This window comes from Octodon degus, unplaced genomic scaffold, assembly GCF_000260255.1.
Source record: "Octodon degus isolate 3935 unplaced genomic scaffold, OctDeg1.0 scaffold00186, whole genome shotgun sequence".
Taxonomy (NCBI): Eukaryota; Metazoa; Chordata; class Mammalia; order Rodentia; family Octodontidae; genus Octodon; species Octodon degus.
In genome coordinates this window covers 3,428,434-3,454,867 of record NW_004524762.1, presented here as the reverse complement: position 1 = coordinate 3,454,867, position 26,434 = coordinate 3,428,434, and the positions used below count along the sequence as shown (strand labels likewise).

The following is a 26,434-nucleotide window of genomic DNA, read 5'->3' as shown; positions in this document are numbered from 1 at the left end:
CTGAAAATGTTAGAAAAACACCTGAGCTTTTCTAACTTTAATTTTACATGTTTTACTTTGTGTAATATACTGTTAACTATTAACTGCAGATGCTTCGTGCCTTATTTGATAATAGCCTGGACTGAAGTATAAGTGATTCTGTAATTCAGAAACCTAAGCACTAAGTCTGGATTCTATGCTAAAAGATAAATTCTAACTCAAGATATTGAGTCATACACATACAAAGTGTGTGTGTGGGGGGGGGGGTCTTAGATCATAATAGTCAAACCTCAAACTCACATTAACATAGACAAAAATATAAATACTGTTACATAAACCCAAGTAGCTTCAGAAGAATTCTGTGGGAGCTAGAATTTTGATTTGGGGTTAAAATACAGGTTGTTCCCTACTATCAGGGATGACCCCAGAGAGCAGCCTCAGCCTAGTGGTCTGTGACTAAGGAAACTATCTTAGTGAAAATGTCCCCCAGCTCTTCTGCCTCCCTCTGTGGTCTCAGACATACTTGTGAAAGGAAAGAAAGAAAAGGAAAGAGAAACTCCCAGAGCCATTTCTCCTTTCCTTTCTCTATGTCTGATTCCATCAATCTTTCTATTCCTGTTGGGACATTCCCACTCCAAAGCTCCTTTGTTAATATCTCCTAACATACTCATCCTCTTGTTAGCAACCAGCTCCTGAGGATTGGGCTTTTAATATCTCCCCCATATACCAAAGTTTGAAACAGAAGCCTCACATCAAATTCTCTGACTTATTAAATCCTCTACTTGTATCAATTCCTAAATGTCTTTCTTCCCAACCTCCTTAATGACTACTGTGATAAAATGGCCAGAAAGCAAAAATAAAAATTTCCCGTTTAACTTCGTATTTTTCTCTATTTCCCTATTGCTGCTAGTAATTATAAAGCAGCAGCACCAATACAATACCAGAAAGTGAATTCCACAGTTCATCAGTCAGGATCAACAAGCTGCACATTCCCCCAAAAAGTAGGGTGAGCCCTCAGAGAGAAAAGGAGAAATGTTTTAGAAGACATACTGACAAAGACGCCTTGCCACCTGGAGGGCTACACTCACAGAAAGCTCTGGACTGAAGCCCCTCTCTCTATACCCACCTTTATTCTTTGCTTCTGCTGAACCACACGGGACCAGACTACAGCTGAAACTGAGGAAATCTCTTGTACTGGCTAGCAGAAAATGCTTGGGAAAAGCCACTCCCCCTACACTAGGCCCAGATGAACTACTGAATCTCAAACTGAGGCATAAAATGTATCTTCTCATAGGAACAGTATGACAAAAGCAGCTGTGGTCTGCAAGGCAGTAATACTTAATGCTGTGATAAAACTGGTACTCAGAAACTTTTGTAGAGCCTTTTATAATAACCAGAGTTTTCACAGTATCTACTTTAGACTACAACTAAGACATCCTATATTATGTTACTTTGTTTAAACACATTGAAAAGACACTATCTACTTTAATCAGTCACCATTACCTAAAATGGTTAATTTAAAATATTTTTCCCATATGGCTGCAAATTTTAGAACAGATAGAGACTTTTTGAAGGCTGGTGTCAGGGTTCTTACTGCTATCTTATATTTATTGATTCGTTTGTTTATTTAAAATGTAGTTACTTCTCAGCACTTATCTATTTCAGGCTTTATGTACAAATTTGTCTTAGATACTCATTTTTATCCTTAAGCACTATGATCTCGCTCCTGGTTTCTTAAAATGTGGATATATAGTTTAAAAGTGGTGTCCTAGGGTATAGTATTTAAAACTTCAGGGTGAAAAATTCAGTTTACCAGGCTTAAAGTCCACATTTTAGTAGCTAATCAAACCGAGACACTGCCTACCTTTTCTGTCTTTTATTATGACCATCTGTGAAATGGAAGTGGTAGCAGTAACCCCCTCAAAGAGCTATTGTAAGGACTAAATATTATCAAAACATAAAAAACACTGAAAACATTCATAGAAGTAGAGTAATAGTCAATAAATACCAACTTATTAGATGAAATTAAAAAGTCTATGGTACAAAAGGAAATTAGAGGGCTAGTGAGATGCTCAGTGGTCTAAGTGCCTGCCTGGCAAGCCCAAGGACCTGAGTTCGATCCCCAGTACCACATGCCAGGCCAGCCTCGAACGCTGAGTGCCCCATGCTGGCCCCAAAATTAGGCATGGTGGTGCACCCTTGTAATCCCAGCACAGTGGAGGCTGAGATAGGTGGAGTACTATGCCTCCAAGTTACGGAGCGAGACCCTGTACCAAAGAAAAGAAAAGAAAAGAAAAGAAAAGAAAAGAAAAGAAAAGAAAAGAAAAGAAAAGACAAGACAAGACAAGACAAGACAAGACAAGACAAGACAAGACAGAAAAGAAAAGAAAAGAAAAGAAAAGAAAAGAAAAGAGAAAAGAGGAAATTACAGTACAGGATCTTTTATCATACAAAATTTTGGAACCTGTTTTATAGCAGGTATTATTGCTATATTCAAGCTGTAAATATGTAATGAAATATATAAATATGCATTGCACTAGGAGAAATAAAGATGAAGCTGTTATATTTTTCTATATAAGTAAAAATCAATTCATTTATGATATGGCAAGCATGAACAGCCAAGACAGGCAAAATGGTAACAGATTTGCCAAGATAAAAAGACACATTTCTCTTCAGAAGTGGTCTCCCCTCCTAAGTAGGTGCTTTCCAAGGATATCTGATAGTAGCTATGAGGGGAAAACATGTTTTATTCTATTGATCACCCACCCAAATGGCCATTCTCCCTTTCCATCTTCCTACCACAGGCCTGTTTTTAATCGGGACAACAGCTGTATGGCTCCTATTTCCAGAAATTCTGATGCCAACATCAGCCAGTGAAGGGCAGAGAAAGTCACTGGGTAAAGCTCACAGCACCTTTGTTAGAAGAATCCTGACTAGAGTGGCACATGGATTCTTGCCCCTTTCTTTTCCTGCTTCCTAGAATAAAGGCATATAAGCTGGTACTGTAGCAGGCATCTCACAACTGTGACATAATCCTAAATTTCCAAGACCTGTACTTCTCAGGAACTAAGGATGAAAGAACCTGAGTTCTGATGACTACAGAGTCAATAAACAGTCCTAGACAGCTGCCTAACATATGAGCCCTAATTTGCTAATGCCAAATGCTGGGAAGGAGGAGTGTCACTGCTGAATGTAATTCTTCACAGATGAAATGTCTAAACCACTTCTGGGTGACTCTGGAATAAAACGTGAAGAGGGATCACAACCAGCAGTTCTGAAATAGGGCAGCTGAGAAATGTAGAAGTATCTCAGAAGTAACAAAAAATACAGGATATAGACCACTGAGGCTCAAAGATATACAAGAAATTTGTTTATCAAATTATAAAAGATTAGTTCACTGTCAATCTTTTTTATTTATTTATTTTTTAATTTTTAATTTTTTTGGCGGAACCAGGGATTGTACTCAGGCCCTTTGTGCTTACCAGGCAGGCACTTATTCTACTGAGCCATCTCCCGGCCCCTTTTTTTATTTTTTTAAAGAGAATAAAAAATTAGTTTAAAAACTAAAAATGATACAGAATCCCACTAAATGACAGGAATTCAACAACGGTTGTTATATTGCATTTTGTTATCTTCAAATTAGTCATTCAGATTTCTAGGCATTAGCATGAAAAATTGGTTGAAAAAAGAAAAAAAAAATTAAAACATTAACTGCTCCTTTCAACTGACTAGCAGAAATCAACAGCATAGCTGTCTAATCTGTCTTACTCCTATGTATATACATATATATTTCTTGTCGCCTTTCTTTTCTCCTTTCCCTCATCCCAGTTATTCCTTCCATTTCTTACCCTTTCACAGTACCTACTGTACCTTTCAGATTTTATTAACTCTTTTAGGCTCTTACACCAGGGAAACAACTGTTTACACATGTGGGTATGATTTATTTCACTTATGAGTAAACTCAAACTCCTATTGTACAGATAGCCCTATCTCTAATAAATGCAAACTTATGTTAAAGTGGAAATCTTTATTAAATGCTTCTAAAGAATAGGGATGATGCTATGGGTGGATGCACATATGGTATTTCCATAACAAAAACATTATCAGATAAAAATACTTTTGTTGTCTAGTGTAGTCTGAATAAAGAATAAGAAGCCCTCCCCAGAATGTTGTTTATAGTGCGATTCACAGAGAAATTATAATTATCTATTATACGTAAAATAACAAAGAATTTCTATCTAACCTTTCCAGTTGCTTCTGGTCATGTCTCCACATACTCATGTTAGTGCTAAGCCAAAGGCCATCTATTTAGTTACTTATTTTTACTGACTTTCATCATTTTTGGCCTCACTGTTAACACAGAAAACTGTTACTCTATCTAAAAGCACAGAAGTGTGCTTCTGCTAGGTTCTTTTTTTTTTTTTTTAAGTCTAAAATTTTCTTCAGTAGAATGTCTTTGTAACAAAATAAGAAGCTTTGTCTAAGTCTGTGGGAAAGCAGAGCTATTGCTCAGCATGAAAAGTAATGGATTAGCGACACTGATAGATGAAATCCTCTCCTTATCCTTGGCAAGGAAAATGACAGGATAAGCTTCCCAAACTAGGTCCCTAGGTGTCTACGTTAGGTCTGATAAACATTAAATGTCTCACTTCTTACATGAAGTGGGTATATGTCACACATTCTCTAACAGGAGATTTATCCTGTAGTGAATGGACTGTTAAGTAATAACCTTAGGCATGAAATTGCTGTGAGCCTTTTGAATGGAACAGGAATTTTCAGTAGCCTTACATGTCTGAGATATAGCTAAACTTTGAACCTAATGTTTAAGTATCATATTGCATTAGATTCGGTTTTTAGTAAAGCAAAGTCTGATGAGAAAAAGGAGCAAGGTTGGATGAGAAAAAGAAAATACAATGAGTTTATTAAAATCTTAGGAAAGGAAACAAAATGACTAGTCTTAGTGCTTTAAATAGTTTGATGCAAACTATGTCTTAAAAGTGTTTTAATCATTCAAAAACCTTTTATTCACTTAAATATCTTTTTTAAAAGGTTTTCTGACAGAACACAGGCACCTGAATACAGTCATTAGCATTACCAAAGCAGGTGCAGCCTTTGAAAACTTCATTAAAGAAAAATTCGTTGTGAAGTATGTACTTCAAGAATATAATTTATACTAAGATATCAAACACGCTGATACATAACTTATTCCTTATACAAAACTCACCTTCAAAGATACTAGGGGAAAATGAGGAGGAATTCCTATGTCAATTTTTCACTGAAAAGCATGTTGAATACATATATGTACAGTTACATTTAAATATGCTATAATCAACCAAGACTTAAAAATCCTAAAAAGTTCCATTAGCAAAACCAAACAAACAAAAGACAAAAATGAAATTCTTACTGAAAGGCATTCCAATTAGGAAACTACTAGGATGAAATATTAATTCAAAATTGGATGATTTAGGGGCAGCCAAATAGCGCAGTGGATTAAAGCATCTGAAAGCAGGCGCAGGGGCCGGGGGTTTGATCCGCGGGCCTGCTGTGCTGGCCCCACCCCGGGGGCACGCTGAGATAGTAATTGAGACTGGGCATGGTGGCCCATGCCTATAATCCCACCACTTGGGAGGCTATAAACAGGAGGATCATTATGAGTGAGATCTAGTTGTGAGATCCTGAACATCCTGTAGGCCCTTCCCTAAAAATGCAAAAAAAAAAAAAATTGGATGATTTATCTGAATTTGCAGCATATATTTTTCCATGATTTATGAGTTATACACATTTTAAATACCTGATTAATAGGGCCGACAAGATAGGTCAATGTATTAAGCACCTGCTCAGGCAAGCACAGGGACCCGGGTTCGATCAACAGCCCCACATGCCACTCCAGCCATACCCCAGACTCGCTGAGCTGCTGAAACCAGGCTTGGTAGTGCATGCCTGTAATCCCAGAGCTAGGGAGGCTGAAAACAGGAAACAGGAGGATCACTACAAGTCTGAGCTACATAGTGAGACCCTATACCAAACACATTTAAAAAAAATATTCACTAGTGGTCTATAAAGAACAGCAGCAACAGAGTCAATTTCTGGGTTGAAGACATCCATGCTAATGATAGGAGATACTCTAAAATGCAATTATGAACACTTCTGTGACCACTACCTCACTTTCATATATTCAGTTCATATGTGAGCATCCAGAGACTTGCTTTACCTTCCTGAGCCTTTTAGTTGCTTGTTTACCATGTATATCTGTGAACTCGCTAATACTAGATCTGCAGACTTTAGACATTTTGCTAAGTCTTCAGTAGCACTATAAAAGCATTAACTCCATCCCTTCAGTGCATGCCACTTTGCAGTATAATTAAATCTCTGATATTTCAGTGAAAAATGTCATTCATGGTAATATACACACACACACATATATATATATATATATATATGTATTTATAACCACAAATATATTTATATACAACAGCGAAATGAAAGTTGAGGGCCGGGGAGATAGCTCAGTATACTAAGCACCTGTCTGGCAAGCGCAAGGTCCTGAGTTCAATCCCTAGTACCACAAAAAAAAAAAAAAAAAAAAGTAAGTTGAGTTGTTCTAAATTAAAATACATTTTTTAAGACTCTATATATAAACTAAATTGTGAAACTGAGAGGTCGTGACTAAAGAAAATAGGTATCTTGTCATTAAAACTATTACAGAATCAATTCTGAAATATCATTATAATGGTAGCATGTAGTGCTAGTATTTTAATTTTTTTCTTTTTTTGATAACCTTTATAAGCCATAGAGGAAAAAATCCTTTTCATCAACAATACACCTTTACAAATGTTATAGATTTCTAAAGTTAACTAACACACCCAAATGTACAGTTTGCAAGTACATGAAATCTCAGTGGAGGGCTGGCCAGATAGCTCAACAAGCTAAAGCACCTGCTTAGTCAGAGTGCAGTGACCGGGGTTCAGTCCCCACCTTGCCGTGCAGGTCCTGCCCCCAGGGTGTGCTGAAATGCTGATTGAGACTGGGCGTGCTGGCACATGCCTATAATCCCAGCTCTTGGGAGGCTGAAAACCAGAGAATCACTACAAGTCCAATCTACATAGGGAGACCCTATAGACTACATACTAAATACATTTTTTTAAAAAATCTCCATGGAATATAAACTACTGTGAAGTAAAACTGAAAATATAAAATTAAATGAGAAAAATTAAGTGCTTAAAATATTAATTTGTATATACCACTATACTAGATCCATTACAGCTTTTCCCACTAATCGAATTCTGTATCCATACTATAATATATAGACCCCTCACTGCCATGTATCCTCATTTTAGTTAGCAACACATTTAAAGAATTCTACACTCCCCTGTAGTATATTTAAACTAGTATAAGTCTGAAAAATCTAAAAATCACCAGATTTCAAAGGAAGTATGACCAGCTATATTTTCTTCCAATTATCTTTAGTAAGCACACAATTTATGTGTCTTATATAAATGCTTTCTTGAACCATTCTTCTTGTGCTTCCTTAATGAAACAAATTTTCCTCTTGTAACCAGAAGTCAGCTGTAAACGTAAGTCACCTGGGAGCCTGGCCAAAGTCTGAAGCAGCACAGCTGAAGGGTACAGCCATTTCACAGGGTCCTCTCAGAGAGTATTTGGTTTGCTTTCCTAACTTTCTAAAAATAGCAGATTACACAGGCTACCTCCATCTCATGGCTGAAGAACTCAAAAAAGGCTGGACTACAGATTTCAGTAATACATACAGCACATTTTAGCAAAGAAGCCAGGATATTAGAAGTTTTCTAAATTCCTTCCGCTTACTTTCGGAGACAACGCAAGTGATCTAGCGGTTACTGGCACGGAACTCTCACAATGCTCCCAAATTTCAGAACTTTAAGCATGAGTCAGACAGTTGCTTTAACTGTTTTAAAATCTGTTTTTGATCTATTAATACCCCAAAATCTAATACAGAAAGACTACTATATAAACTGTAGACTTCTAAATACTGCAAAATCACATAAGTCATATTTTTTTAAAACATGACTTCTGAAATTGTATATTCCAAACTGCTTTTAATTAATTCTTAACATGTTATTTCACTAACATTTCAGAAATTATTTTACTGGGTATAAAGCTCCAACATTACAAAACATATTGCACCTATTTTTTAAAATCTAAAATATTTTATCATGGCTTTACACATAAGGAAATTCAGTCTTAAGACATAGTTTACACTAATTAGTAGCTATAATGATTCATTTTATAAATAAATTTGAAATCTTGAAATAGTTGTTTAAAAAAAGTCCTCAATGCGGCAGTTGAATCTTAACCACATAGCATGTCATTAAGCAATAGCAGTGCTTTACTCAAAGGGGAACTGTTCTGCGGCCACAAGTGAGCAGCAACTAAAAAAATATTTTGAGATGGAAAAATAGTAACTGAATATTAGTTTCACAATGTTTTCAAATGCCATGGAGGCAGGTCTTCTGTTAAGCTCCTCAGGGTCTCGGCTATAAACGTTTTCCAGCTATAAGGGTACCATTAATTGTCTATGAGACTAAAAATTATATTTACTAGTAATTGGATCAAAACAGGGTTGCTTATAGACACAGCTGGTTACTGACAAGAGCAATTAGCACTTTGCCCCTCATATTAAGGGTCCCAGTCAAATTACACTGGAATTCAGTCAGCACAAACTGAAGCATACATACTCACAGGCACAACCACCGTGCCCTTCATCAGTGCCTTTCAGAGGATAGAGGAAGGTCCACTGCTGACGTATAGCTCCTGCTCAGTGGTCTCTGGGACTATCACAGTAAGAACAATCTAACGTTTTAAGATATTTTTCTTGTTGCTAATCATTTTATTCTACTTTGACAATGATATCCTTGGAGTGTTTGGCAAAAACTTTAATTCAGCAAAGTAAGCAGTCCTAAGTATATCAAAAAGCAATCAACTGAAACAGTTAATTCATATCTCACCATGATGTTATTTTCAAAAGCATTATTATACCTTATTAGTATTTTAAAAAACAAGATGGTCTCTTAAGACTTTCACTTTTCACTGTGTATCTGTATACAGATGTGATAGTGATTATTCCTTATAGTTTCAGAGAACTATCCTGAGGCATTGGTATCCAGAAGTAATTTAATTAAACCAAGTAGGTTTAGAGTACCCAGGCCACATTTCTACTCTTGACCTTGCATGTTAGAGTAAAGGCACATAAAGTATCTTTTAAAACACCTAATTTCAAACCTGATACCTGCATTACAAGATCAACCAATGACATTCTTGAATGTCAAAAAATACTAAAGTAAATCTTCTAGTTACAGTGCCCACAAAGCTAATTTTTAATATTTCTAGCTGATACTGCTAAAATTAAAAACTAATCACAGTCTAACAGAAAATAAACTTCTTATTTCACACTATAATTTCTAAAGATGAAACATCCAACAAATAATAGCAGTGTGATGAGGTTCTACTTCTTTGTAAAATTCACATTGAACAAAGTTTTTGCTCCAAATAAGGTACTATAGCAGCAGTCTGAGATTTCAATTTGATTTATATATTTCACAAATGCACAGCTTCTGCTCTTATTAAATATGCCCATAAAATAAAAAAATCCAAAATGTCAAAATATTAAGAGTAAAATTTGTACGATTTTTTTGCTGTTCTCTTTTAACAATACAGCACCCTTACCAAAAAACAAAAACAAAAATCATCTTCACTTAGCTACTACTGTCATGGCCTTCTAATATAATATATACACATGCTAAATATACACATATCTACATTTACTACTCCCCAGGCTGACACCTACTTTGCTATTACTAAGTAAAAATTACAATTATGTCAATAGTATCTGCTCTAGAAAAAAAGTTATGAAGTCATTAAAGGAATAAGTTATTCACATCAAACTTTGGCTAGACTTGGTTCTGTCATAAGCCGCGATGTTCTCCAGCCCAATATCAATAAAAAAGCACCATATAACTGAACTACTAACAAAGCAATCCATAATTCCAAACTCAGAGGACTGATGTTCACGTCACCTTTATTCAATTATGCAGATCCTTAAAATAATATAATATTTACTCACTTTCAATGAATCAAAGCAGGCGATTACTCGTCCATTTTCAACTTGGCAGCTTTTCGAAGGATGTGCAAATTTACATTCCGTGTCTGGCCGTGAGCAAGTCCCCCTTTGGAACTCTCTACATACTTCCAGTGTTAGCCATTTTGTGTCCCGAATTGGTGTGACATTAACAGCCATGTTTAGATTTTACAGGTAGTTAAAATCTTTCAGTGAAACCAACAAACCCAACCCCGAAAAAAACAGCAACAACAACCAAAACAAAAAAAAGATAAACTGATAAAACTGTAAAATAATGAAAATGTCCCCTCCAAAATACTTTTCCCCTAACTCCCTGCTTTTAAAAGTACATGGAAAATTGTATTGTCAATATCAAGGAAAAGATCTCCCACTAGAAATTCACAGCATGAAACTGTTAATTCAAAGAACTTTTGGTTTTGAGAGAAATACTAGAATTATAAGTAGATGAATGTTTAAAAGTAGGGCCTGGAATCAGCCTTGTGCTTTCAGTAACCCCTTCCCAGTGCCAATTTGGAGCCCAAAATGCAAGCATGAAAACGTGGCAGACCCTCTGACACCGAATTTCCAAGCTGCTTTCAGCAAAGTTGTCTGAAAGGGAATCTCCTCACAGCTGAATTTGCAATGGAGTTTGGTGGTGCAATCGGTATTGATTAGTTTGGCATAGACAGATGCAGCAGTTTAGAGCAAAATCGAGAAAATGATTTTGTTTTCCTCTTTGATTTCCTGGCAGAAGATATCTTACTTTTTCAGCAAACTTTTCTTTTAAAACTAAAGCAGCCTAGGGCAATGCCAGATACTTAGAGCTTTTCTCTTGATTATAAGTAGAAATGAGGGTGTCTGGGCTAGAGGTGGAGGGTGGATGTGCTGTCGTCACAGTCTAGCTGGCAGCAAGCAAGGCAAAAGCAGAGACTGCTCTAGAAGCGGTTCCAAGCAGCAGAGACGTCAGGAAAGGCACTTCTTAGTACCAACCTGTAGAGAAAAGAGATAGGTTAAGATTTACTAAGTAGCACTTCACTGATGTCCTACAGTATCACAACCTTGCCATGTGATACCAGACTAAGCAATATTCAAAATCAGCCACTTTCTCTCTCTCTCTCTCTCTCTCTCTCTCTCTCTCTCTCTCTCTCTCTCTCTTCCACACAGACACACAAAAAAATACTTACAGTGAGACATATTGCAGCCAGCCATTGTAGATTTATTTAAAAAGGGGGTCGTTTCCCCTTGTGGAGCAATGCATGATAAAGAGATAACCAATCACAGATAGTGTTGTAGCAATATTCTGGGCAGAAAGCCAATGGTGTGGGTTGTCTTATGAAAGGTCGTGCCTGTCAGACGTTCATTACTATGCTATAAGCACAGAAAATGTCCATCAGATGTGACTTATTCCACTGCAAGAGGACGAGCATGTGGGTTTTGAATTTACCCAACATGCAGTTAGTGGACTAAACCAAGTTAGTTTCAAAATAGCTCCTAACACAAGTCAAAGCACTTGAAGATCATTACCAGGGAATAAAATGCAAGGTTTAAAAATTACAGCTGACTTCCAAGCTGCTTTTCCTCAGGCTCAGAGCAGGGATCGGCACTGAACAGCCTGCTCCTGCTGTCCTGACACGTGAATAAAAAAGGAAAGGGGTGTTTACAAATGGTACATTCTCCTGACCTATCCAATTCACTTCCTTCTAAAGCGCAAGTCCTGCCCCTCCACTGAAAGCAGCACTCACACTGTAAAACTATTCCATTCAGCCGGCAGACACTTTGTCAATATATCACAGGCAGGCGAGATATGAACAAAAGCATCCTTTATTCCAACATTTTTAAAGCAGAAGCTTAGGTCATGTGGGGAAAATAAGGAGTGCTGTGTTGTCAGTGTGTCTGGTAAATCTGAAGTCAACCTCATGGGAGAAAGTGATTCCATCACAGAAACATTAAATATTAAGTGAGCAATGTGATTCAGCCAGTGTGGTGTACTTCGGAAGTTCAATTCCAAATGACGCTGAAAGGCAGGGGCTGAGGGACAACCAACTGCCTGGTGATCATTAACTCAGCATGGTAAGACTGCTTACTCCTCAGAGGACAGTATTTTTATATTAAACAACTTATTTTCTCCTTTAATCAGAACGGAAAACCTTCAGAAAATTTTTACTAGCTGGGAAAAAAATGATACTTTATTTTATTCCTTTTGAATGTTGCTAAAGAAAGAGATGAGGCTTTAGAAACTGAGTTTTACATTCTAAAAAGACAAAAACACTGTATAATACAGTTTGATTAATTACTTCTTCATAGGCCCAAATTGGAGTGTAAAATATGAATATATATTAAAACCATGAGGAATAATACTTTATTTTTTCTAAGACTATCGTTCTCTGGGTGTTTTTATTTTGTTTGCACGTTTTATTTCGTTTTGTGATAATAAGGAATGAAATCAGGGTCTTCACACTGAGCACTTCCCCAGCCCCTTTTTATCATTATTATTATTAGTAGTAGTAGTAGTAGTAGTAGTAGTAGTATTTTATGTTAAAACAGTGTTTCATTAAGTTACACAGGCTAGAGTCAGTCTCCTAGAGTGCCGAGATTTAGGGATGCACCAATACTATATAATTCATAGCATGAATTTAAAAAACTATTTGGAAGCCATTATAGTTAAGATTACAACTTTTGACAGAGATTAAAAGAACCAGCTCATCCAAGAGTTCAAGAAATGTTTGTTTTCAAAATTGTTTTCAGGTGCTAACGTTTGGTTCCACAAAAACAAAGTCAATCAGACTCAAACTTTGCTTCTAACCTTTCTGAACTTTTTCTGCATTCAGAATTTTCTCAATGATTTCATGGCTTAGTCTTCTCTCCAAAATCTCAATAGTTCACCTCCTTTAAAGCAAGGTAAAACACCACATCCTCCAAGAAACTTTCCAGATCCATTTTCTCCATTTCCATCCAATTACATATAAATACTGCTATCTCTGAATTACCTTGTACCCTGTTCCCTATACAGCACATTATTTCCTTCTAGCTTTCATTCACTAGCCTAACTATTCCCAAGAGTGGAAATAATACTACTTATCAGCAACCTCAGTGCCTCGCAACTGATAGAGAAATAGAGCTCTAGAACATTCATTACATTAAATTTTCAGTTACTATCCCAGGAGGAGTTGGGTTATTTCTGGGGCTGAAAAGTGTGTGTGTATATATATATATATATATATATATATATTTTTTTTTTTTTTTTCAAACATATAAACACATTATGGTTGTAATACGGTAACACATTTGAAAACACAGAGACACACAGATCTCTGCTTCTATACATTACTAGTGCCCCAAGGTCATTTTGTGTCCAACTGTCTCGGATTCTCCCCCTGGCCTCGGGCAGCTTCCTCTCTCATCCCACACAGCAACTTTTCTAGCTCCCATTCCCAAGTTCTTTGGTCTCCATGCTTTTCTGACTCTCTACAGTAGAGAATCTTAAGTCACAATACTTCACAAACAAAACCACAGTGCATGGGAATGAATTTTCTCTGATCTTCCTGATCATCCACCTTTATCTCTGTCTTTCTACTCAGTCCTATAAGTCCTCCCCTCTGCTGCCCTTGGTTAAGCTTCTACAGCTTCTACCTTAACTGGCTCCTTCCTAAGGTTGCTTTTCTTTTTCACTCTTTCCATACATGCATCTCCCTGTCTTTCCGTAGTTCTTTTTCTCAGTCTTTACATTGAAGTAACTCCAAAGTGGAGGGGGTGGCATGGCAGGAGGAAAGGGACGCTGTCCTGGCAATAATCCTTCTCTACGCAATGCTTTACTCTGCGGACCTCGATTAAGTCCATATACATGTGCTACTCCTCTGATTTTCCCTCTCCCATTTACTTGTGAATCCTATCACGTTGGCTTCTGAACCTATCTCTTTACTGCTCAGTGAGGTTGACAACGGTTTCATAAAAGTCAAATCTAAAGACTACATTTACTCCTTGTCCTTCTGCCACTCCCCACTGGAACCCTTCCCCTTACATGTGCCCACACATTCTCCTGTGGCTTTTACCTATGCTGCACTGCTTGTATCCTCACAGAGACAAACAACTGAACACTCCTGGCATATATCATGATTCCTCACCCCTGCCACTTGGCAAATCCCTTTTTAAATAACTTAAATAAGTTGTTGTGCAGGCATTACCTTATCTGTAAGGCTGGCCCAACTATGCTAAACATTAATCTATATCAGAATATCTTCCATATCCAGAGATTATTTACTCCTCTGTAAGGAGTAAATTTCTTCTTCCTTCTCTAAGATTATAAACTCCCTGACAGCACGGTACACCCCAACATCCCATGCCCAGATCTTGGAACATAACCTTCTTTAAATGTTTGGCAAATGAATAAACTATGTTCATAATAATAGGAATAAACATAAATGCAAGGATGTGTTCCCAACCAAAGGCAATATTTAAACTTGAGACCATATGAGGAAGGAAATTGGTACAATTAGAAATGTGTGTCAAGCTATTCATCAAGGAACTTTAACACTCCATTATTATATACTCATCACTAAAATTATTTCATGCTGACAGTGGTTTTCTTTGAGCCTGATTTTTTTAAACACTTGAACATTTTATAAGTAAATGAATGCAACTAAAGATCACACTTGTAAGGAAGGAAATATTTTAGATATATTATATATATATTATATATATGATAGCTAAGATAATTGTAGTACTAATTTCTGTCAGTTCATTGAAAGGAACAGTTAGGTGCTTATATTGTTTGATTTATAAGCCTACATCTTGTAATCTGAGCAATACTTTAAAGATAACAATATGCAAATAATGACCACTGTAGATTTCCTATCATCTTGTTTTGAAATTTTGTATCATTTTATTTAGTCATCTCTTTAAAATAAAAAAATTAAATAACATTTAAAAAAAAGAAATGTGTGTATTACTTGATAATTATATCTAAATAAAATAAAAATAATACTAAGTGTATTATTTTCTCCCTACCACACTACAAGCTATTTGAGGCTGCCATTCAAATACAAAATATACTTTATTAAATATTAAAATCCTCACAAATTAGTGTTTGGAATCTTATTTTCTGTAGCAGAGCAATTCTACCTACTTCAAAAGTGTTAGTGAAAGAACTACCAACATATGTTGGTATGTTAACAAATTATTCAATTGTGAAGATTATATGTATAGATGATAAAATACTTAATATTAGCTAAGCACAGACACTCAGTAATTAAAATGGACAAATAAATGTGTAAATAATCTAGCCTGATCTACTGATAGGGGTCTCAGCTATACAAGGCACTTTGGGTTAAAAATTCAGATATCATATATATTAATGTGTCTCAATTTATGAAATCAGATCTTACATTCTTTTTCTTTATTTCCAAAGAATTTCAAGAAAGATCAAAGATCTCTATAACTTTTTTAGTAAATTAAGATTTCATAGGATTGGGCCAGGGAGATGGCTCAGTAGAATAAGCACTTCCCTGGCAAGCGCAGGGCCTAAATTCAATCCCTGGTTCTGCCAAAAAAAAAAAAAAAAAAAAAAGATTTCATAGGATTTGCACTAATAGTGAATTCACTTCTTCAACTAGTGGTAGAGATGAATTCTACAGATAGAAAAGATGTTTAATTGTGGGGGTATTGTACAGACTGTGACAATTCTTAAGCGCATTTTCTCTAAGAATAAATTTTATCTTAAAATAATCATTGAAGGAAAATTTCTACTATATAGTACTTACTAATAACAAACTTTCTGAGGTAAATCTGCAATTTATATTTTAATATATAGTAAAGTTCTCTAATGCAAACTAAAGCAACACTTGAGATTCCATCACATCCCAGAAAGAATGGCTATCATCAATAAATCAACCAATAACAAATGCTGGAGGTTCTGTGGGGGGAAAGGAATGCTTCTCCACTGTTGGTGGAAGTATAAACTGGTGTAGCCACTATGGAAATCAGTGTGGAGATTCCTCAAAAAACTAGGACTGGAGGTCCCCATTTGACACAGCTACTCTCCCGGGTATCTTCTCAGAATAACTGAAAACATCAAACCACAGCAATACATGTGCACCCATGTTTATAGCAGCTCAATTTGTAATAATGAAAGCTTGGAAACAACCCAAATGCCTATCAACTGACAAATGGATAAAAAAGATGTGGTATTTTCATATAATGGAGTACTACCCAGCTATAAAGAAAGATAAACTCAAGGCTTTTATAGGTAAATGGATGCAACTAGAGACCATACTCATAAGTGAAATAAATCACTCCCATGTAAATTTATATCATATTGTCCCCCTAGTGTAAGAAAATTAACAAATATATCCAAAAGCATAATCGACACTGCGAAAGGGAAATGACTTAAAAGAACTGGAATAAGCAAAGAAAAAATATGCATAATATTCAAGATAGCTAATGTAATTACACTAATTTATATTAATTCATTAAAAGGAATCGTTTGTACTTAACATTGTTCAGTTTTGCATGCCTATTTCTTGGAATCTGAGCAACTACTTTGAAGATAACAATATACAATATACCATTGTTAATTTCCTATTTTCTTGTTCTGAAAGTCTGTATCATTGTTTTGTGCGTTTTTCTTTCTTTTCTCTTTAAAACAATAAAGTTCTCAGAACAATAACAAAAGATTAAAGAATTTAACAGTTTTGCAGTGAAAATTTGACTTGTTAAAACAAGCCCTTTTTATCTCACTGACTAAATCCCAAATTTCATGCAGTTCCTCCTCTGATGTAACATATTTTACAAACATGCTTATTGTGCTATAAGAAATGTGAGTGAATTTTTTTTTAGTGATGTCACAAGGCACACAAATACTCTTTTCTGATGGCACTCAAAGGAAAACAGAAAAAAAGGAAAAGAAAAAAAAATGAGATAATGATAATGAAAATCCAAGAAAAATATCACAAATAAACTTTTTTAAAAGGAAAAGAAAATCATGGAGAATCATGAACAATTATTCTTCAGCCGAGGATATACATTAGTTGAATAATAAGTAATACATGAGAGGAGTTAATATAAATATCTACTTAAAGTCCACATATACTCTGCAGTAGAAGATTAATGAACACAAACTATGAAAACAAAATTCCTTCTGAGAACTGGAATGCTTCTATGAACAAGGTTATTCTTAGTCATGTATGTTTACTAATCATTCCAGTTCTTCTAAGCCAAGTATAGGAAGGTGGATCCAGTTACTTCTAGAGTAATTAAATGAGAATTCAGCAGACTTTTTTTCTATACACTTTGAGGATAAGACAAGTATAGACATTGAGGAAGGGAACTAAGTAATTATCTGGTCTTTATTATGAGTTGTATTTATCTACTCTAATAGTTATAATCTAACTGGAAGATCTGGGGAACTTCAACAAGTAAGTTTGGAGGTGACAAGTTGGGGCCTCTTGCCCAAAACCGTAACTTCTTCCTCTGGGTCACTAAATATCAACAAGTCCACAATTAGCAAGCAGTATGTTACCAAACTGAGTTTGCTCACACAACATTTTACTCAGGGTTGGTTTATCCTAAACACTAATAAAGTCGGCAGTATATAAACAAAGAGCTGAACATTTTCTAGGCTGTGCAGCTATTTCTGTGCTCACTGAGGTAATGAACAGAATAACAGAGCTGTTATTTCTTATATGGGAAAAGCTGGTGTGAATGGGTTAATGGAGCCTCTTTTAGAAAAAGGCCAAGATCAGTATTTCTCAATGAGGAGTAAGAACACTGCCAGTGGTATATCCATGACAATTTCAGGTGGTGAATAAACAAAATAAATTTAATAGATGCACCAGAATGCTAAATAATCACCTCACTGAGTCTGTGACTGCAAAGGTATTACAGCTTAGAAGTCAAAGTAAACGAAACAAATTTAAGGAATAAAACTGAGTAAATGTATGGGAAAAATCACAAAGGTGGTATGCAAATAATTGAAGTTTTGGAAACTTTGATTTAAAAAAAAACGTAAGTTTCAATCACACATCCTCTGGAATGACCCCCAGACTGCAGTCTGCTGGTCAGACACATTTCAGACAAGCTGTTCCTACCAAGGAAAGGAAGGCTGTATTTACTAACTCAAATAAGTGATCAAAAAGCATATCCACTTTCTTAAAATTCTGATCCCTTCAAGACATCTGACTTCTATGTGATCTATTCTTAGATAAAGAAGGATTATTGGTTAGGTGATACATGAATGTTAAAGGTTGGATGTCTAGAAGCAACTAATTAAAGTCTACTTAAAATAGCAAATGATATCTGTAATTATGACAAAAATAAAGCAAAAAGCTTCTATACAAACTAATTTAAATGTGAACTTTGAGTTCATTCCCAAATCAAGGAAAATGAGAAAAAAAATTTTTTAAAAAGACTAAGATCACTGGCTGATGGTTAGCACATTGGATAAGTGGATATGAACACCAGGTCACCAGTTTTGCATCAAATACACCTTCTTCTAATTCCTCCTATAGTTATTCTTATAGGCACTTCCAATCACCTTCAAAACTAATCAAATTACTGTCCTTCCAACAGCAGCTAACTAGTACAATACTAACTAGTACAATGAAAGAAATCCAAGTCATTTTATGTGTTTATGAATTATTTGCTTATGATCATCCTAGTAAGAAAAGCTCCATGATAAAAGCAACTGTTAAACTAGCTCGCCATTCCTCTAAAACTAGCCCCAACACAGCATTTCACCCAGAAGAAGCAGTTCATGACACGACTAATTTTCAGTGTATCTCTATATTAGTTTATAAAATATTCTACAAGTTACAATGTGTAGGCTCTACATACACAGATGAACACTATGGATAGGTTAATTTTATAACCAAAAAAGGTATCAAATGGCACTGGAAAAACAGCATGAAGCAATGAAGTTAAAACAGAACCACATTTATGGGGCCGGGGAGATGGCTCAGTGGAATAAGCGCTTCCCTGGCAAGTGCAAGGGCCTGAGTTCGATCTCCGGTTCTGCCAAAAAAAAAAAAAAAAAAAAAAAAAAAACAGAACCACATTTAAATACTTCCTGGATTGTGAGGTTAAAAATTTTCTTCTTTATGTATTTGGTATAGGGTCTCACTACACAGTTCAGACTCGTAGTGATCCCCCTGTTTTCGGCCTTCCCAACACTAGGATAAAAGATTTATTTTAAATCCACAGAATAATTCAAACATTTTGTGTGGCTTTGCAAATTTAAAACATTTAAATGATTATCTGCAGATACGTGATAAAACCAGTCTTTATTTGTAGCAAAAGAGAAGAACGTTTGCAATTTTTTCTGGTGCTACTCAAACAGGCAGTAAAGCACTTTCCTCTATCATACACAAAGTTAGAAAAATGTGATAAAACTATGATTGTTACTTTATCATTCTTCAGGAGAAAACACTAATCCTTTAGTGTTTTATTTATTCACATGTTTCATAAAGACATTATCTTGGCAGCCTGAGGTAGTCATATTTGATCTTTCTACAACATTTAATATTTCAAAACAGAAACAGAAACAAGAACACAGATTACAAAGTTAACTATGTTGCTAAGAATAAAATCATAAAAAATCAAATCTCACCATCCTATCAGTTTTCAGGAGGAATGGTACTCTGGACCAGCCAGAATTTATCAGTGTGAGCCTACCATGAAAAAGCACAATTGCTAACTACACTATTGTTCACAAAGCAATGCCCTAATCATGAACTTCAATTATAAACCTCACTCAAGTGAAGTAAACCGTGAGTAGTTAAGGACCGAACTACTAGCTCTGACACAGAATCTCTCTACCTTTTTTCTTAAGTTGGTCACACCATTATCTGAAATATTTTAAAGTACGACCTTAGTTGATTGAGAACTACTAGAAGATTTAGTTATGACAATACAAAAGTATGTATGAGATTGTTCAAAGAAAGAACAGAAGAAAAAAAAAAAAATCCCAGGGCATGCTCTTAATCAGTGTAATTTGCTGTACTTGTGCCATTTTGTCCCATTCTAACTTTCTTCCCAAGGAAAAAATCATTTTCACAGCCAGTGGTCCTATGATTTTCTCGAAATTAACCTAACCCTGCTTTTTATCAAATTCAATTAATTGAGAAGTTATAATAGAGATAAGTTATTAAGTTATGTTACACATATGAAGAAATAGCAGATATAATCCAAAACTCATTCAAAATATAATCTCTATTAAGATTTGACTTACCCTGTTGCCATGTATTACAGAATTTCTAAAAATTCAATGTGGCAATTGCCCTCAAAACTATCACCTAAACCTGACTACAAAACTTCACCTCAGCAGATGAAATCTTCAATTTCCAAAAGTCTGATGAATACCTAACATAATAAACTCAATCAAGAAAATCTTACTAGTTTGTTTCTGCTCAAAGTTACCCCAAATATGTTGCTTAAATATTAATTATTATGAGAAAAGTATGAAATACATATTTATAAATAAAAACATCCAAAATAATTTCTCTCCAAAATAAAATAAATGAAATCATTTATGAATGAATATAGTAGAGAATTACCTGATCACATATTAAATAGTAAATCAGTGGACTTCTCACAATGTAACATAATACAGATATTCACCCCTTTCCAAATAATCAACAAAGTCTGTATTATTTTACTAAATGAATTTCTTATCCCAAACTTTATAGATGCTCAAGCCACATAGATGCTACACACTACAATCCTATGGATATTTGTATTGATTTATATATGTGACCTGAAAGAGTACCTTTTCAACAAATAATCTCAAACACACTTATCCTTTCCTCAATCTTGATTAAACTGTATAGCTGAACGAGTGCTTTGCCACTGAACCACATACACCATCTTCATACATAATCTTACTCCTGTAACAGTGTCAACTGAATTCATGCTAAAGAATAATAAAATAGTAGATTATCAGTTAAATGGGGCTTTTCTTTTAAAAAATCTCAGAGTCACAGATGCTCACATCCAAATAGGAATAACACTTCTATAATAGTAATTTAAGTCCTGGTATTTTTCCCTGGTTTAAATGAGTACAATATTTTACAAAAGAAAGACCACACATTGGGGTCGGCCAAACAGCTCAGAGGATTAAAGCACCTGCAAGAAGGCACCAGGATTCCAGGGTCTGCTGTGCTGGCCCCGTCCCCTGGACGCGCTGAGATGACAATTAAGAATGGGCATGGTGGCGCACACCTGTAATCCCAGCTCTTAGGAGGCTGTAAACTCGCAAATCACTACAAGTCCGATCTAGTAGTGAGACCCTGAATGCCCTGTAGACCTTTCCCTAACATACAAAAAAAACCAAAAAACAAAAAGACCATGCACTGATATCTCATATTTTCACTTCAATGTACTTATTTGTACTTATTTTAAATAATTATTTGGGGAGGATCCATATTAACTAACACGTTTAACTAGGTCCAAGATGTTTAATTACAACAAATTATGTTAACATTCTACAATATAAATAAAAATTGAAACACATATTAATGATCTTTCTGTCAACAGAAATACATCAATGTAATTACTTTTTTTAACCACATCTTTTCCATTATATGCCAATTCCATTACTAGTCGTTACCTAAGTTAATGCCATTTTTCGATATTTTTAAGAAAAATTGTCACAGATTCACATATAAAACTATGCTCTATCTGAATGTTTTAATAATGTAAATCCTTTGAACATATAAAGTATACTCACGTATGAACTCCAACAATGAATAATATGCTTTTCAGTATTTGTTAAAACTATACTGTAGGTTAAATAAATAAATAAATAGATAGATAAACCTCTCCCTAAATTGACAGTGTAAATCTCTTTTGGGGCCACATGCAAAAGGTACAAAGTCTTTTTTCCATAAATGAAACTCAAAAGTCTGTCTTTGTCTTTTGCAAAATCTTTTCAACTATTAGCCCATATACGGTAGCTGATCAATAGAAACATTTGTGACATCAATTTCTCAACTCCTGTTATTTCAAAATAAATCATTTCTGAACCAATTTACAATATTTATATTTTTCTAAATTATTTGTCAAAACAACAAGCTGAAAATAACAGAAGCTGGAATAAGGGTTTGGGTTAACAAAATGTCAAAATATATAATATATAGTTTAATATTATTTTCATATTAATAGAAACAAAATATGTAGTTAAGTGTCTTTATGCATATTATATTTGGAAAATCTCTTACAGTACTGTCTCTTATGATTAAAGGAATGCTTTCTCACACATTATTTCTATAAAAGCCTGAAAACACCCAACTAGCCTCCTCCCTTCTCAGATGTTAATTGACTAAAGGAAATGGTTTCTGACAATTGCTATAAATAATACAAAGCAGTATCAAGCTGGCTAAAGCACCAAAGAACTGTAGAAAACTCATGTTTTCCCATGTGGTAATTTTCCGAGGTTGTGGCTCTACTTAAAATCATTTATGAACCTGGCACTGGGAGTCTTTCTGAAGCAGCATACACTTTCAAAATAAACAAGATAAGTATACATTCTCTTTTATAATTCTGGAATAAAATTTGTCTCTTCCCACCTTTTACTCACCTCAAATTCTCCATTATTAAATAAGTTGTTATTAAATATTATTTAATAAATAATAGAATAATTATGTTAAAGCTTTTTTTTAAAGCTCTGTGAGAGTATAAAGTCATGTTTCTCAGACAGGAGATAAAAGATTTTATTCTTAGGTTTCTGTACTATTAGAAAAAATGTATGCATTAAATATAACATGGCAACCTGAGATCAGATTCCTTTGCTAAATGTATTTTTTAAAAAATCTTCGTAGTTATTATAGTTCCACATAAGTTCCGTGCCTTCTGGAAGAGCTGTAACACATGAGGAAACAAGACCAACGGACTGCACCTTTCTAATGAGACAGTGATTAAAGCTCCATGCATTTCCATCAGGATCAAATGCTCTTACAGAGCTAGGACTATCTTTCCACAGAAATCAGAATACAACGGTATCTAGGTAATAAACTCAAGTAATAGCCAATAGTTTATTAACAGTGACACTTAATAGTTCCAAGATGCTGATATTCCAGAGATTCTTGCACTATTTGAGTCAGTCAGGGTTGACTGTTAAAAACAGGCATTCCTGGAACCTATAATGAGGCTGGAAATTAGGAGTGCATATCTGCACTAAAATCCAGAAGTTACTCTTAATCCCATATAATTTTGGCAGTCATAATTAACTAAAGCTCAAATATTCCTATAACCAATGACTGTTTCCTATGTTTCTATCTAGTCATTTTCTGAACACTCGGAATACCTTCTCTGAAAAGACTGCTATTCTAAAATTTAGTGACAAGCACTTTGCTTGTACTCTATCAACTACTTTAAAATAGTAACACACCTGTAAAATGTTACGAAAAGTTATTATTTTTATTTTAATTTATACATGTGCTTCGTATCACTCAGATACACCATGCACTTTATAATACTACTCATCATGTCTCAATCATGTTTTAGTCCTACCCAACAATTCACCCCAAGGTAGCACATGAAAGAAACTTACTTTATAAAGACCCCCAGTATACACTGGACAGATTAAAGAAGCAATCATATCACAATCTTTGAACTCCTAATTTTCTTATCACTTATACCTGAAATTATTATATATAATTACACATACACATAAATGAAATGCTTTACTATCATCACTACTATTACTTGCAGCACTAGAGATTGAGCCCACAGGGCCTTCACACTGAACTACATCCTAATCTTTTTAAAATTTGTTTTATTTTAAATCAGAGTCTCACAAAGTCAACAAATTGTACAGGCAGGCTCTGACCTTACAATCCTCCTGCCTCAGGCTCCCAAAGTACTGGGATTACAGCCATGTGCCACCATGCCCAGCTGAAATAAATGACTTAGAAAATGGTATTTTGGCCACTTGCTTCTTGTTTAGGAGAATTAATAATCGCAAAATTGTATCACACAAAAAATTAAAAATACCCATATAATCACTAAAATATTGTTATTGTCCATAACAATTGTTATTGTAGATAAAATGTGAAATAAGAACTAATGTATGCTTGTAGGCATATGAAGGAATAAAGAAAAATGTTTACAGTGGAACTGACCTAATAACTTCTCTCATATATATGCAAAAACTAACCTTTTATTAAAATCAAATAAACCCTCTATTAAAACTAACAAAAGGAAAATGATTTAAATAATACTTTAATCTTGTAATAAGAACCACTGCATTTTGAATAAAACAAAACATGTAAGCTCTTTCACTAAGTAGTAACTCTTTACAAAATAAATTTGAAATGAAGCTTGTACAACAAGCCTTTGGCCTTTTTGTTGTTCTTCAGAACAAACAGGCAAGGTGATCATCTGCCCAATTTTGAAAATAGTTTCTATTGAAAAAGCCACATATAGAAACCTGATTTTCCTCAAAAACTAATGATTCTATTATTTTTCAAGTATGACAAACAGTTTATGTACTGATACACAATTTTCCTAATTCTGTCATTTGTTTTTAACAAGTCTAAGAGACATTATAATTCTTATCATGCTCTTTGTCAAAAAAATAAACTAAGGCTCATGAGTAAGTGGCTTAGTCATCACAGCTCCCTTGGGTGATTAAAGGAAGAAACAGGACTCAAAATCAAGTCTCCTGCTTCCAAGTGTAAAACTTCATTGCCACAATACAAGCGGGCAATTTAATCTCAAACTGTGGAAATGACATTGGTCATAAACACAATAGAAGGCAAGAAACAGAAAGGACAGGAGTGAGGTGTGGGCTAGGCTGACAGCCCACAGCTTCATCATTTGAGGTTTGTTCTGAGAGGTGCACACGCGGAGGAGAAGCCTGGAGCCCTGATTTTAAAGAAGAAAAATGGTCCCCTTTACAGAACTGAAAGAGGGATGCCTTTGTCCTTACACGTCCACTAAGCTGGACACAAATAATGTATACTTATAGAGATGTGAAAATTCAACATTATATCTATCACTTTCTTCATAATTAAAACTGCTAGCTTTGCACAGTGGCAGTAAAATAGCCAATGAGGTTTATCCTAGGCGCAATGATTGCTAATAATTAAAACTGCTAATCAGGTTTTTTTTTGTTGTTGTTGTTTTCACATACTTAGTACAAGGTCTACAGGGTCTTACTACGTAGACTCACAGTGATCCTGGGATTTCATGCCCAGTTTCAGTCGCTGTCTCAAGGCCCGGGGGGGGGGGGGGCGGCACTCAGGGGATTGAATCCCAGTCTGGCCCGCATCAGCCTAAGCAGGTGCTTTAGTCAGCTGAGCATCTTGGCCAGCCAGCTCATCAATTCTGAATTTAGCAGAGTTCTAAAGATTCAGTGTCTGGTTGGAGGATAAAGTGTTAAGGAAGGTCTCTGAGCATGATTTTTTAATTTATCTGTATTCCAAACACAGGATCCTATATTTTCTTCAGAACTTTCATTAGAGAAATTTAAAATGTGTCAGCAGAACTCTTGCACATAGGTAAAACGAAATGCTGTTTTGAAAGTATAAAATTTATACACACTAAGTGAAAATGTACATGGTAAAACAGATTTCTATTAGCCACTAAAATAGCATTTAAAGAGCAGTGAAGGAGAATAACTGTCTGAAATACTTGGAATCCATGTCAACTCTGATAGGTATTTTGACAGCTATTAAAAGCTTACAAAAAGTCCAGGTATTATAGAGCTGTCCTGTAATCCCAGCAGTCTGGAAGGCTGACACAAGAGTATCAAGATTTTGAGCTAGTCTTGGCAATTTAGCAATTTAGAGGCAAAAACAGGGCTGAGAATGTAGCTCAGTGTGAAGGCCCTAGGTTCAATCCCTAGTACTGCTAAACAAACAAAGTGCAAGAAAAAAAAAAAAAATACAACAATGAAAGCATTTGAAATGACATAATTACCAAAATTATTCTCCATTGTATTAGTTGCCTGCAGGCACAGAGAACTCATAAATTGTTAAGTTGGTTAAGAAAATGAAAAGTCAATGTCAAACAACACAATGTCAAAAATTACAACCTCCAGTCCAGTGTCTCCTTTGAGAAAAACGACAGATGATTCCCCCCCCCCCCAGAACCGGGGATTGAACTCAGGCCCTTGAGCTTGCCAGGCAAGCACTTATTCTACTGAGCTAACTCCCAGGCCCCAACGATAGATGTTATTAGTCTAATTGTGCTTTTTGAAGTCTGTACATTCCTAGAAAAAGAATTATTTTCCTTAAATTCAAATACAATCAATAAATACAGTATATTTAAATAATGTATTGATTATATTAGCTATTTGTAGGTCACCTTGTGTACATAGCCTAGCCAAGAGAAATAGCCATTTCTTAACAAATTTGCTGCTTAATCAAAGAT

The 26,434-nt window shown here is 35.1% G+C and overlaps 1 protein-coding gene across 12 annotated transcripts in view; it reads right to left on the bottom strand.

The window, feature by feature from the left end:
* The window catches only part of Mbnl1 (muscleblind like splicing regulator 1), a 174,576-nt gene that overhangs the window by 131,584 nt on the left and 16,558 nt on the right, over nt 1-26,434 (bottom strand). For 3 of the 12 annotated variants that reach the window (XM_023704077.1, XM_004643937.2, XM_004643938.2), the window contains exons 1-2: nt 11,257-11,684; nt 10,079-11,062 (exon numbers count right to left, since the gene is read on the bottom strand). The exons of 1 other annotated variant lie outside the window; for it this stretch is intronic. In XM_023704077.1, the coding sequence (XP_023559845.1) occupies nt 10,079-10,252 (174 nt within the window). In that variant the 5' untranslated portion in view covers nt 10,253-11,062; nt 11,257-11,684. Of the gene's footprint in view, nt 1-10,078; nt 11,063-11,256; nt 11,687-26,434 lie in introns of those variants that run through there. 8 more of the 12 variants (XM_023704081.1, XM_023704082.1, XM_023704080.1 and 5 more) reach the window with 5 other exon arrangements.